The following is a 14,909-nucleotide window of genomic DNA, read 5'->3' on the forward strand; positions in this document are numbered from 1 at the left end:
GACCGAGTGGGTCGATGGGGGGGGGGGGGGGTGGCGTAATGCGACAGCGAAAGCGAGATGGGCCTAAATAGCCTAAAACACTGCCCCCCCCCAACCCCGCAATTTATCCACGTTACTGATAACAACATCAGTAGGGTGTCTCAATTTTCCTTTACTTTTACTCAATTATAATTCATCTATCCCTCTTATCTTAGATGTATTCAGATATTTGTTCATTCCATCCGTCTTCCAACTGGTTATTTGGTCGGCGTCATGGAACCAAGGCAAAAGTTGAGGCTTCGGGTGGGTGAACATAATGCGAGTTGGCAGCAGCGCGGCAAGAGTGCAGTAAACAGCGTGGCTTTATTACGCCGTTATTTCCTGGGTCGTGGGTCTCAAATAAGTTGCTGAATTTATGTATCAGATCCGCATGCTGTTACTCTGGGTGGCGGAGAAAACACGATGAGCCCGAAGTTCAGCCCAGATCTGGATGGAACCACCCAGCTAGGTCTACTGTAAAACGTAAACATGCCACGAATCAAGAAAATCAGAGTTTTAATTTGAATTCCAGCACTATAAAAGACCACGGGCAGGTGGACAGAGAGAAACAGGAATTTGCATTCTGCTTGGAATCCTCTTCCATACAAAGCAGGTAAGCTGTTTGTACCACAGCACCGCATTTCGCTCTTCTGATCCTTGTTGTAGTAAAGGCTGCTGGGCACGTTCCTAACAGAGAATATTCTAGATAAAATAATATTAAACAGTGTTCAACCACTGGGCTGAGCAAATCGGCGTGTATTTTTTTTTAGCAGACTGACTTGCCGCAGTTAGTAGCGAGTTGGCTCTTCCCGAATGCGTCGTGCGTCGACGGGCCCCATTGTCAAATCCGCACCTGTGATGCAGGCTGATTGTAATTAGTTTGGACAATTGGTTGAATTCCCTGCTTTTGGTACAAAGCAGCCAGGAAAGTGCGTGTCGCTCTGAAACACTCGCCGAACCCTTCATTGTGTGGGACGGGGGTCTGATTTGATCCGTCTCCGCTAACGAGGCCAATAAATGTAAACAGGCAGTTTACTAGAGAGTTCCGCGTTCCTCTTCATTTAAATGAGGACGGCGGCACTTAAACAGAATAAATGCAACATCACCGCGACGGGTTGGCACCAGAGATGGAGATTTCAGGGCCAGAGAATACAAATCCAGTCCAGGATTTTGTTCCAACCAACCAGTCGAGCATAAAGAGGCGCAACTGGTTGGTTGAAACAAAATCCTGTACTGGATTTGTATTCTCTGGACCTGAAATCTCCACCTCTAGCTGGCAGCCCATCTTAGGTTATCCCCCATCTTGTGCCGGGGCTTCTGGGATAGGCTCCCGACCCCTGTGACCCTGCATAGGGTTAAGCAGGTACAGCGGATGGATAAATGAAACACAGAAAGAAGCACAGCCAGCCTGTTTGGTCAGTACTGCGGCCCATTTGCATTCTAAAATAGTTTCTGCTAATATCTGTGAAGCAAATTGTTTGCTTATCATGCCCATTCCCAATTCAGGTCAGTCTTTATTTACATTACATAATATTAATTGTAATAATAATTTATAGTTTATTATTCAATGTGTTAGTTTAGAAGGTTCTTAGTTAATGTCTACATGCTAATGTCAGAGTAGCTGTTCTGTCGCTATTCTATTTAAACACCTGCTCCCTGCCTCTGATCCATGCACGGTTTTATACCAAGACAAGGACCCCTGTGTTCCCAGAATACACCAGGGCACCTAAACGGGGTAAACGCTGCGATTAGTGCCAGTTCCCGATGCCCTGTGGGCTTGGTGCCAAGTGCCCCTGTCAGCTGGGGGCACATACCATCTATTGCTGGAAGGCGTTAGCACAATGCTGTTTTTTTTTGCATTAATTTTCAGCCTTCAAAAATAGGCTATTCCCCAGCGAATGCCCAGTGAGGCTCTTTTCCTTTCCGTCAAAAACACTTAGACGTCGGTGTATGTTACCAAATGGCACCGTTTAAATGATAGCCAATTCCCCACTGATATCCGCTCTTAGTTTATTTATTTACGATTTTTTTCTTTTCCTGTTGATCTCAGCTCCTTATCTGCTACTACGTCTTGTTGTCATCCTGAAGTACTTCTTTGCTCTTGCCCAAGACTAACTAAGCTACCGTCTACTTTCGTTTGCGACTCGACACATCACTACCCTTAGCCAGAAGCGCAAATTAATTTTTAAACATTTACTGGGCGCCGGGCGACAAATGGGTCGCAGGAAATGCTCTGGTGACCCTAAAAGTTGGTCGCTAGGTTCTTAAGCTGAATTTGTCCTGGAATATACGCAGCTGTGTTACAAGGTGAGGTTACAGATGGCAATGGTCAGCTATGGAGGGGAGAGATCCATCCAGCACAGGATAGCTATCCTGGGAAGTACTTAGCTTACATATTATGGGATATTTAGAGACATTAAATCGCCAGACGCATGCTCTTCAGCTGTAGGAGAATAACAGTGTATGTGGAGTATTGCAAGGAGCACTGGGAGAGCATAGAAACTCTCTCTCACACACACACACACACACACACACACACACACACACACACACACACACACATTTGTATTCATATTTTTATGGGGACTGTCCATTATTTCTAAGGGCAACCTTAACCCCTACCCAGCCATAACCTTAATCATATGTAAGTAAACAAAATAAAAGATTTTTTGGCATTTTTTGTTTTTGACTGCAGTCACAGATTTTTATAAAATTAAATTTCTCTTGTGGGGGACCAAAAAAATGGCCCCCACAATGTCAAAATAACAGGTTTTTATCAAACCGTGGTGGTCTGATATTATAATATTTACTTAAGCCACACACACACACACACACTTGAGGTTCACCTCAAACCCTCCTAAGCAAAAGAATGAGATTCATCTGGATTTTTGGTGATAACGATGCACAGTCATGTTGGGTTCCCACCAAACTGCAGAACGAGGCGCTGAAGAGGTCTGAGTTTTGGGCGCCCAGGTTACAAACAAGCAATTAAAAGGATCTAAATGGTCTGTTGCCACCTGTCTGATTGAGGCTGGTTCCCACAGGCGGTACTGGTCCAAACCCATTTGCCGTCTTAGGCAAACTTCAGTGCTCAATTTCAGTCTGTCCTGGGTGGGGGGGGGGGGGGGGGGGGGGGGGGGGTTTCAATAAGTGCAGACTATTATCTCCAACAACACCGATAAGCTCCACGCGCAAACACGCGCAGTCATGCACGCACTCTCTCTCCCTTTCTCTCTCTCTCTCTCGCACGTGCACACGCGGTGCCGAAATGCCGTCAAGGTCAAAGTGGCCCAGTCAAACGTGACGAGACAGACACACCTAAATGAGAATCCTGCCTGATATTTACTCATAACAACATACGAAATTCACAAACTAGAGGAGGCCATTTGGCCCATCAAGCTCGTTTGGGGAGAACTCAGCTAATAGTTCAGAGTGGTTAAAATCTTATCTAGCTCCGATTTAAAGGAACCCGGGGTTTTAGCTTTCAAAGCACTAGCAGGAAGACTATTCCATACTCCAACTACATGCTGTGTAAAGAAGTGCTTCCTCAAATCCATTTAAAAAATGTTCTCCCGCTAATTTCCACCTATGGCCACGAGTTCTTGTATTTGAATATTAATGTAGCCATTTGGCTGAACCGCATTCCTACCTGTTAGAATCTTATACACCTGGATCATGTCCCCCCCCCCTTAGTCTCTTTTGCTCACGTCTAAATATAACGATCTGACCTCATTTGCCGGTATAAAGGCCAAGTTTCTCGAAGATTTTTAGTTTCAGTATTACACATTTAAGTAGTTTCAGTAGTTTGTTATACTGTTCTATAAAGACTGGCTGCTCATGTCTGAAATGGCTGCTTTAATTTACTTGTTTACTCAGTATTGACTGTCATTTGAGATCAACGACATGCATCTGATTTGTACGCGCGATTTTAAATCTTTGTTTGACATATCGATCATGGCTTCAGGATCTGACCAGCAGGATTTTCCTTGGTTTGCTATGCTCCCTGTGGTTGATTTTTAATTCCCCGAGATGCAAATTCGCATTTATCAATAAATTAAATAACACGGTTTTTAAAGGCTGCAGGTCCGTCATTATAAATCATTACACACTTAAAATTATTTGTCTGAAAATACTACATCACAAGTAATATCAAGTTCCCAATTTGCTTGTTCGAAGAACACCCACTTAAACGTAAACCAGCTTTTTGAGTGAGATTGCTAATCGTGTTTATTTCGAATATTTATGGAGATTAGATTGTTGCATTATGGTATAAGCAAGAAAACGCATCAAAAAAAGGCAGGCACGTGCGGGGGTGGGGGTGTTGAGCACCTGCCCGTTTTTCCCGAAATATTTAATTTGAACTTGTGCGTGAGCTTTAACGGTACTGAGTGTCTCCTTTTTAACCTTTAAGCACCTAGCACCTGCTCCTTAAAAAGTCTCTGCACAGCCGCGCGAAAAGGGGAAAATGACTCACGGGATTAAAAACACATTTATGCACAAAATATATATATAAATTTTGCATATAAAGCATACATGCAAAATACAGCTAAAACACCCACAATCTGATATGAGGGAGAGTGGACTTAGCTGAGTTTGAAACCCCTCTCTGTTTTACTGTCTGCTTAAATCTGCTGTATTCAACTGTGTCTGGTTCCATTTGTCTTACCGGCCTAATAGTTATTTTTAACTTTATGGCAAGCCCCTGGGATTTCACCTGCACAGAAAGCATAATAATATTCCTCCAAAATCCATCCGGCAGCCAAACGTGGAACCTTAATGGTTTCGAGTACAATTGAGCTGGCAGGTCTGGTGCACCTTTACTTAATCTTCAGCAAAGGTAATTCATTGCACTTCGAAGCGCCATTCCGACCGCTCCGGTGCGTGTGGTTCCCAAGATAAGGCTGAAGAAAATAAAAGAGACGCCACTGTGTTTCACACTCCAGATGCCAAGAGACAGATTTGATGTATGGAAATAAAATCGCATGCCTGGAAAACCTTAAAAAAAAAACACGTGGGAACGTTTCCGTTCAGATTCCTTTGGGATTCTGAGTACGTCTAGGAACCATCCAAAATATTCGTAAATATTGTGCCGTGGTTAATTAAAGTAGGTTCAAAGCGGACAGAGGGAGGAATTGCTTAATTTCTGAAATCGCAGTAACACGCTTGTTTGTAAGGCAGGCTATTGAAACGTTCCCCCTAGCGGTAAGAAAAGCGCTCCGATCAACGCTGAACTCCAGTACAAGAGCAATAGGAAACTGGCACCTCAACAACGGTAATGAATTTTTGCAATTAAAAATTACACATGGCGAGAAAGTGCGTATTTAGTCCTCAAGGATAGGATAATGTAGGATTGGAAACGCCCAAAAGCGAGCGGTTAATCTGGCCCTAAAATTCCCAAATTGATGGAATTTGCGGGCGTATAATTTTAAATCATACACAAATTTAAACTGTATTCTGGCGTAAGAGTTATTTACGCCCCAGAAGAAAACATGCAGTGGTGTGCTGTCGCGATTTTTGGGCTCTGACGTTCATGAAAATTTAAATCTCTTGCAAGCTGGGGCTGCGTCCATTCGACCATCCGAAATAAATACGACGCTTCAAACTTCTTTGCAAAGCCTTACATACACAATAGTCAAATGCCCAAGCAGTGCGTGTGGATGGATTGAACGACACGGGCTGCCTTTTTTTGCAGGAGAGTCCCGCGTAAGAGGTGGCGTCCTTTAACAGGGAGGAGGCTGGAACAGGGTGAGAGATAATAAGAGACAGTGATCGTCTCCGCTGGATTGCTGTACAGCTCTCTCCATACAAAAAACGCCAGACTTCGAGACCAGCCCTTAAAGGATGTATTTGGAAAACCTTCCTTGATTCTGTGATATCAGCACAAATCGTTTCTTCTTCTGACTGAAATCTGGAGTCGTATCAGAATCTAAGGAACAGCCCTGGATATTAGACCTTGAATAAAACATACTGGGAACACACATGTTACGGATAAAACCATGGTACAAGTAGGTAACTGAAGTAATTCACAGGGTGCGTTTTAAGGTGAGTTCGGCGTCTTTTTTCATCTGTAATATAAAGACTTCTAAAAAAATAACTTTTTACAAAGTTTAATCATATATCATACGTGAATTTCATTGTGAATTTTCGCTAATAAGTCGGCTGTCTGTGTTTTATTTCATAAAGTGGGTAATGGACAAACGTGTCGATGGCTCGTCCGTTAACGGCGGTGTGTATAGTCTGCTGCAGAATAAGGGAAGAGCGATCGATCACACATGCATGTCTCTATAGGGAAAAGGACGTGTGTGTATAAAGATAAAAAGCCAAATAGTCTTAACGCACCCGATATGTCAAGGCTGATGTTGCTCATGACAAAAAAATGAGCGCGGATGTTTGGCACGGAAAGCATTTCTGCTGTTTTATTGCCGTTTATTTTTGGTGGAGCATGTTAAAGCACCGTGTCATGGCGTGTTCCACGTGCATAAGTGCGCATTAAATAACACTTGTCTCTCTTTAAAACATATTTCGGTCTTGTATCACTTTCAGCGTGCTGGGTTCTGCATATGCCGTAATGGGTATGGCAAAGCAAATTGAACACTGTATCTCACTTTTATCCTTGTTGCCAGGGTTAAAATACACTTTCACATGTTCGGATGTGGTGATAAAGGATACAGGGACGCTTTAAGCTGAGCGCCCGGTGCTTCTGATTTTAACCCTTTATAGGTGTCCCTAAAAAAATCTGATGAGACGATTGCCCGTCGTGGCTGCGCGGTGGCATGTCGCCGTCCCTGTTCACCTTGTCTGGCGATGTCCCCTCAGGGATACCCACCCAGTCGGCCGGGTGTAGGATGTAGGATGCTTCCCATCCCAAGACTAAAGGGTCAGCCTCAGCTGTGGCAGATGAGCGGGGAGCCACCTTCCTGGGTGTGGATGCTCCCGGCCACCTCAGGGCTCTGCAGGATAAGTGCGGCTCCCCCTCCCCTCCTAATCTCCACGCACCCGCCTCCGCTGCTGCAAGCCGTTTCCAGCTGGCAACTGTCCTGTGAGCCGCTACTGCCCTTGGTGCGAATACCGTCCGCGGAACCGGCCATCCAGCCGTACCCCTTACCCAGCGTTCAGGTACCTCCGCCTTGTATGTCTGCGACCGTCGGCATCCTGAACACACAACGCCCCAGGCACATTACGGTCAAGCCAGCCAGCACAACTCCCCCACACCCCCCCCCCCGGAGAGCGCTCTGTTCCTCTGTTGCGCACATATAACTTTTCACAGTCGCAGAGAAGGCGTGCAGCGTAAACTGGAAACGTAGAAAAATGATCAACATTTATTTTTTTCCCATCCACACCACGTAAAACGTGGCACCACAGGTCACCATACTCAGTAATAACCCCCCCAAGAAATTATCGATAATAATGACTGAAAGTTGCTGGGCTAAATGTCAGAGCAGTCTTTCATCCGCATACCATTTACTCTGAGCTTTGTTATTTATACCAAAAACAATTTAGGTGGCTGCAATAAACCTCTGCGCTGACAGGCTGCCCTTCTGCTTGACAGCCCTGCTCCGGACTAATGCGGTACGACGATTAAGAGAAGCGCGCAGCTCGCAGTGGCACCTGGCGTCCACTAGAGGCGCTTGCCCCGCAATTAAGTTCAGTCCGTATCTTCTGTGTCATCCTTGTCTTGCACCTAGACGCGGCGTGACATTTAATCGGAACAGAGCAGGGAGGGAACTTCTTCAGAGTGACAACGGCGTAACATCAGTGATTTACACCCTGATTTTACAGATAACTACAAGGAGGGATAGTTTGGGAGGATGGGGTGGTGGTGGGGGAGGGGGGGGGGGTGACATTGGGACCTATTTGCAAACACCGGAAAAACAGGAAGCATATTTTTTTTGCAAGATATATAAGATGTAAGATCTCCAGGCCGTTTGCCCTGTGGGGGGAGGGGGGGGGGGGGGCTGAGCAGCCTGCATGAATTTGTTTAATTTTTAGCTCTCGAAGGATGGCTAATGAAGAGGACTCGTTAGAGAACACCTTTGAAAGATGTAAACATTTCAATCTTGGTAATGTATATGCCTCGGCAGGACTGAATTTAGCACTGTATATGTAATAATTCGCAATATTCATTTATAATACACACACACATACACATACACTGTATTATAACCTCCCCTGTGGTTAGGTAGCCCCCTATGCAGCGCGGCTTGATGCCCCGTGTGTTGTGACATGTTACTCCCATGACTATCATCAAAGTTGTGCCATAGTAGCCCATCTGTTGGTTTGTCGAGCCGTTATAGTCTTTGTTCACACCCTGCCTCAGCGGTCCGTGGGTCTCCCCCACTCAGAACACTCTCAGTAGGTGCTCACCACGGCGGACAGCGAGCATCTCACAAGCCCTGCCGCTTCGGAGACGCTCAGACGTTTGATCACAACGATTTGGCCATCGTCAGTCACTCAGATCTTTATTCTTGACTATTTCTTCTGCATTCAACAAATCGACTGCGAACACTGAATGTCAGCGTACTGTCTAATATATCCCAGACACTGACACGCACCGTTTTTACTAAATAGTGAACATTATTCACTTCACTTGGGGGAGGTCATACTGTTTGACTCATCTGTATGTGTATATATAGGATTTTAAGATTCAAAAGGATTCTATATATATTCTACATATGTATAAGGTTGAGGTGGCATGGTGGTGCAGTGGTTAGCACTGTTGCCTCACACCTCTGGGACCCGGGTTCGAGTCTCCGCCTGGGTCACATGTGTGTGGAGTTTGCATGTTCTCCCCATGTCGTCGTGGGGTTTCCTCCGGGTACTCCGGTTTCCCCCCACAGTCCAAAAACATGCTGAGGCTAATTGGAGTTACTAAATTGCCCATAGGAGTGCATGCGTGAGTGAATGGTGTGTGAGTGTGCCCTGCGATGGGCTGGCCCCCCATCCTGGGTTGTTCCCTGCCTCGTGCCCATTGCTTCCGGGATAGGCTCCGGACCCCCCGCGACCCAGTAGGACAAGCGGTTTGGAAAATGAATGGATGGATGGATGGATGGATGTATAAGGTTAATGGTTGTGGACTGTCCTGCTGATATACTGTATCACGCCAGCAGGTCTTCATCTCTGATTGCCCTGCCAGTGGCTAGATGACATTGCTGCTGTCTGTTATCGCCATTTCATTGTGTTTTCATACCATACAGCTATGATACTGCCTGCATAAGATGACTGAATGTACAGTCTGGTCCATCATTACCCCAAAAATTGTCTGTTCAGGTGAATATGCTGGGTTTTTATGGGTTAAAGGGGTGAAACTGCGTAGTATTTGCCTTCATATTGTCCTCCTTCACTTGCTCTGTGGTATATAAGTCCCTATAGCAGTCAACCGTGAAACAATGTAGCATTCGGTACTTTAAACACAATGTTTTTCAGAGATGTTATATTCCAAGCAACTAAATGACCTTAAGTGCTGTAGATAAATGTCGATTTCTGAATCATATGATGCTTGGGTGACCCCCGCTGTATTCTAGGGTTTTGAAAGGTGGGACCATAAATCATACAGAGGGGCCCAAACTTATTATTATTGGTGTTTTGCATCAGTGAGTGACAGGAGAGGGGGCCAATCAGCCAGTGGGGCCAGTGTCCCTGTTGCCAAACTCCTGTGAACGCCACTGCTTCCAATGAAATGAATGATTCACATCACACATGGCCCATGATCCTTTGCACTCCGAGTACTTCCTCCGCCTTGCATATGTTACTGCGGACTTGAGTTGTGTTTGAGGAGATCTCCTCGGGTTCCTTTGCAGTGGGAGCTGCCCTCACGCCCTTCACTCATGGGTTTCCAGCCGTCCACCAACATGGAGTTGGTCCCCGTGTTCCCCCGCGTGTACCGCTCAGTGCTGCCCCCTCACGTCGGCAAAAGATGGGTTGAGAAGAGGATCCCAGACTACAAGGTAATTGGAAGACGTTCTCCTTCCAGCAGTTTCCATCGTCCAGCTTCTCACCCATGACACATCGTTTTTGGCTAAGCTTCCACATCTCTACCACCCCATGCATACTGTAATCCGCCCTTTGGCATCATTAACTGATTTGCTACATCAGTGTCACCAAACATGAACCATAAATGAGACTGACTATCTCCGCGGGTATCACAGGCTCTGCCGTCCTGCTTTCCAGATTTACCTAAACAACGCGTTGGCTTTGGATAGCACCTGGATCAGTCCGGAGGAGATACAATTACTCCAGAGGCTGGAGAAACCAGTACTGATGACTAATCCCATGGCAATGAGCATATCTAGGCCGCCTGCTGCCTCCGGGAATTTCCACACTCTGGTGGTGTCGCCCCAGCGTGTATCAGGTTAGTCTCCGAATTTACTACCTGCACCTGCTGTATAACCCAGTCTGTAGTGGAGCTTCAATTTATCAGGGACCAGTTTCCCGTCGACCCTCCCTCACCCTGTTTTTTTTTTACGTTCCCACTGTCAAAGTTTAATCTCCGTCGTTAAGTCGTTTGAAAATGAAACGGAAGATGCCGGATGCGTTTTTTCGAACGTAGCCATAGAAAAAAGGTTGTGGGACGCGGACGAGGCGGATGTAGCCGTCGCGCGACATCTCATAAATCGCCGTGAGTCGCTGTGACTCATTCATCAGTCAGAAACAGAATGCGATGCACACAATCGCGCGGATTGAAAACATTTTCACGCAAGTGTACGAGGTTTTCGCCCATTTCAAATTTTTAACAAACATGGAAGTAATTCAAGAAATAACCAGTAGCTTTTAATAAATTAGAGGTATGGACCGCAATTAGACGGCAGGTATCTGTGTGCAATTTTTTTGTGGGTAAGAGGAATAGTTAAAATCATTTTAAAAGAACACGATAATCTATGAGGCACTCGTGATTACATTTGCTGCGGTAAAAGGCAATTAAACACCGGAGATGCCCTGACATGGAGTGTAGGTGCGGAAAAAGCTGCATATTACAAAAATACGCACGTGCACCCACCCTTCTGTGAAATCACTCCCCCCGATTTCAATCAGACGCTCTCACTCTTGGACGGGCTCAGGTAGCGAAAGAACAGCTGCCTGCCCCGTGGTCTGTTCCGTTCCATAATTAAACAGTCAGTCATGCGTCTGAGCCATCGATTTTTTGCATTTTAGTACATTTGGAGGAAGTTTCAGACCTGAAGGTCTGCACTGGGGGGCTGGACCCTAACCCCCCACCCCTCTGTTTCTGTCAGAGTACCATGTTTGACATCTGACCGTGGATAAATGCGCTGGAGACTTGGCTGGTTGCTGTCAGCCCCATAAAGAAAGCTTGCCTCGATTGACTTTATCTTCCTTCGGTGCGAGGTGGCTGTAGTTCTGCGTTTCGCCCTCTAGGGGAGCCGTACAAACTCCCACAGTCCGTATCTGCCAGAGTGGGAGGCGAGGAGCTGTGTATCAGCCAGGCAATCATGTGGTTTAAGAAACGGCCTTATCTGCTCTGTCCCAGCAGCACCGAACAAAGTGCTATTGTAGCCAGGAGACCATAACAGGCCACTCTTATCTTATAACTATCAAAAATAAATTACAAAAAAACATGTTTCTACTTGTTCTCGACAAAGCAGCGAGAAAAAAATGATCATGTTCAGTGTCCTGGGCAAATTGGTTGCTTTTTAGCTATGAAGATAAGGGGCGCCTGCTTTAAGGTTTTTGCGGCTGGGTCTCCGTACGTGATTGATCTCTCCTGCGCCTCGTCGACGGACCGGGGATCCATCCGTCATTGGCGCCTCTTCCCCTCAGGCTGTGCCGGCTAATAAGCGAGCGCTGGAGGGCTGGGAACGTGCCGTGCCGGCGCACTTTCGGAACGGACGCGGAACTGTACCGCGCCGAGAGGAGCTGTGCATTTTCGACGCGTGAAAATGCCTCCACACAGACATCGTAACACATTTGCTCGGGGGGGCGGGGGACATTGTGTGTTGCACAGATTAAGGATTCTTCCAGCACTTGCCACTTCTGTTTATTTATTTAATGCTAATTTGCGAGATTCTCTCCAGCTACGGCCATATTAGCATGCTAATATTTTGTATTTAATTGGTTCTTGGGTGTATGAATTTGTTACTTCCCTTCAGTTGACTGGGTATCCATTCATCCTGTGCATGCTGGGCTCGAGACCATGTGTGATCCTGATTGGATCAGCCGTCCTTGGAAGAGGACGGATGGATGGATGCTTTCTGTAGACGTTATTTTCCAACTTGCATGTCCTGGATTCTGTAACCTGCACATCATTGATAAAACTGGATTTGTAGCTAGGGTCATTGAAGTTAATGGGCACTGTAATTGGGTTTCGTACAGCCGTGCATAATCCACAATTCATATGCAGAATTAGACGTGTGGCACCTGAAGAGCTTATCAGAACAGTGCACATTTTTGTGTCCGTTTTTGTCTGCTGTCCAAAATATACAAAGCAGAAAACAGGTAACTGGTGGGAAATTATACCCTTAAAATTTCCCACACGAACTGAAAAGTTATACTGGTGAGCAAATGCTAATGTTGTCTTCAGAGGCAGAATTTCAAATTTAGTACAATATTAATGTTTATTAATGAATTAATTAGTTATGGAAAAGATCATGACTACTTTGAGTCACATTAGCAATCCATGGACTGGTTCAGTATGCTTAGATGACTAACGAGTACCTGAATATATGTCCTATTGACATCGCTGCAGTTAGGTTGCATGTGTACTCATTATTCAGTACTAATGTGTTTACGGTATGTATTTGCCAATCTGGAATTCTGAAATTTTCTACGATATATATGAACTGTGCTTCACAATATAAATACAGTGCAGGACATACTTTGACAGCAAAGAGATCTAGGACATAATTTAAGATGGAATAAATTGCCTTGTAGCTCAAGTAAACCCTTGTTGAGTGTCTGAGGACCACTGTTTTATAGGAACTATAATTTAAAATACCGCTTGTGCAATAACCGACCTTACACACTGACAGCCAGCTGGCAAGTTTAAAGCACCCGGCTCCAATTTACAACAGCCAGACCCGTGAGGAGATTTGAACCCATAGCCTTCATGGACATTACTCTACTAACTGCAGCAGAGAGTCAGAATTCCTCAGAAAAGACACGGGGCTTCCTAGACGTCCGTTGCACTAAGCTGAACATTAGACGGAGTTATGCCAGAATCTGAGCCTGTAGCTACAGCGATTCTGTATGTGACACGGGAGGCTGCTAGTGGACATAGTCAGGGGGAGTCAGAGAGAGTCAGAGGGCATCAGTGAGAGTCAGAGCGAGTCAGAGGGAGAGAGAGGCTGGGAGCTGAAATTGGCACTCGCCTAAGAAATTAGCTCAGAGCCATTTACTCAATGACCTTAGTTATTTTATTGCGAATTTATGACTGAAACATGCAACAATAAATTATAATATATATATATATATATATATATATATATATATATATATATATATATATATATTTTTTTTTTTACCGATGCTGGTCTCCTTTAAAATGTACTTAGCATTTTGGCATCTCTGCCTGAGCGTTGTGGAACCTTAAATGGCTGAGTCACGTTTGGTGAGCATGCCTTCAGCCTTGGGGCTTCAAAATGGGTGGGGGGGGGGGGGGCGGGGGGGGGGATATAAGCTCTTTCTTGAGCCTTTATTCTTTCTCACAAGGCATGAGGATTAAAAAAGCCAAGGGCATTTTATTTAGAGGGAGCTATTCAAATACGAGACGACAGTTTAAGCACAAGCCTTCTTCTGTCTCATGGTTCTTTGTGGAACTGGGACACTGTATAATAAGGATTTGATTATTAGCCGTTATCTGCAGCGTTCTGATTGGATGACAACCTCACCACATTCCGGAACTCCTTAGGAACACACAGGTGGTCCCAAAAAGCCGAGGACGAACATTCGTGTCGCCTTGTAATGAGGAGTCATTTCTGCTTACCTGACATGTCTGGCACTGTGTATGGGTAACGGGGGGGTCATAGACCCCGGCCGCACAGAGGCAGGGTCGTCCTGCAGATCACTGCAGGTAACTCTCTCGTTCGCCTTGACTTTCTTGATGAATCCTGGGGAGATTTTGGCAGGAATGTCACTGCTGGGAAGACAGGCCACTGTCCAAACTGCTTTTCTCCGTTTGAACACTGTGTGCTTCTCGCTGCGTTCAGTGAACATTCAGAGCCTCGGCAGTGACCCCGTGACCCCTCTTCCAGGAGGTCTTCAAGACTTTTCTCCTTTTATGATGTTCTGCCAGAACTTGTGTATCATCAACTTCAAGCAAGGCCACTTTCACATTTTACTAATGTATTAAAACGGTTGAGCCTAAAGATGTAATACCACGATGACCTCACCATTGGGTTCTTTGAACTTCTCAGACCCAAAGATTACCTTGAGCACTACATTAATAGAGGAAACCTTTTTATTTTACATGAATCTTCTGTCTGATACATAGCGCACACATAAGATTAGACTCTTAAACCAATTTTCATGGACCATTGAATGCGTTTCTAAGAGGCATCACTCAAGACGCTAAGCTGTTTAAACCATCTAAGTGACATTGATTAATTAACTGACACTTACTCCAGTGTACGTATGTATGTATGTGTGTATGTATCTATAAGATATATGTATGTGTGTGTATATAATATATTTTTAAGCACTATATATGAATGACAAGGATATGTTTTTCCTTGAAAAAAAATACAGTATAACTACAAAATTAACTCATTATAAAATGAACTGCTACAACAAATGAAGAAAAGACAAGATTAAAAATACAAAGACTGCAGGCTCACCACGACCCTCTACTGGATAAGTGGGTTGTGGGAGATGGATGGATGCATGGATGGATGGATGGATAGATGAATGCATGAGTGGAATCTAAGCACTCTTGCCTATTATTT

At 45.1% G+C, this 14,909-nt stretch overlaps 1 protein-coding gene across 3 annotated transcripts in view; it reads left to right on the top strand.

The window, feature by feature from the left end:
- Positions 1-5,109: 5,109 nt before the first annotated feature.
- tcerg1l (transcription elongation regulator 1 like) overlaps positions 5,110-14,909 on the top strand; it is a 74,708-nt gene continuing 64,908 nt past the window's right edge. The window contains exons 1-5 of one of the 3 annotated variants that reach the window (XM_048988152.1): positions 5,110-5,290; positions 5,711-6,060; positions 6,835-7,134; positions 9,816-9,962; positions 10,186-10,366. In XM_048988152.1, the coding sequence (XP_048844109.1) occupies positions 6,871-7,134; positions 9,816-9,962; positions 10,186-10,366 (592 nt within the window). In that variant the 5' untranslated portion in view covers positions 5,110-5,290; positions 5,711-6,060; positions 6,835-6,870. Of the gene's footprint in view, positions 5,291-5,597; positions 6,061-6,834; positions 7,135-9,815; positions 9,963-10,185; positions 10,367-14,909 lie in introns of those variants that run through there. The other 2 variants (XM_048988153.1, XM_048988151.1) reach the window with 2 other exon arrangements.

Source organism: Brienomyrus brachyistius, chromosome 20 (genome assembly GCF_023856365.1).
Source record: "Brienomyrus brachyistius isolate T26 chromosome 20, BBRACH_0.4, whole genome shotgun sequence".
NCBI lineage: Eukaryota > Metazoa > Chordata > Actinopteri > Osteoglossiformes > Mormyridae > Brienomyrus > Brienomyrus brachyistius.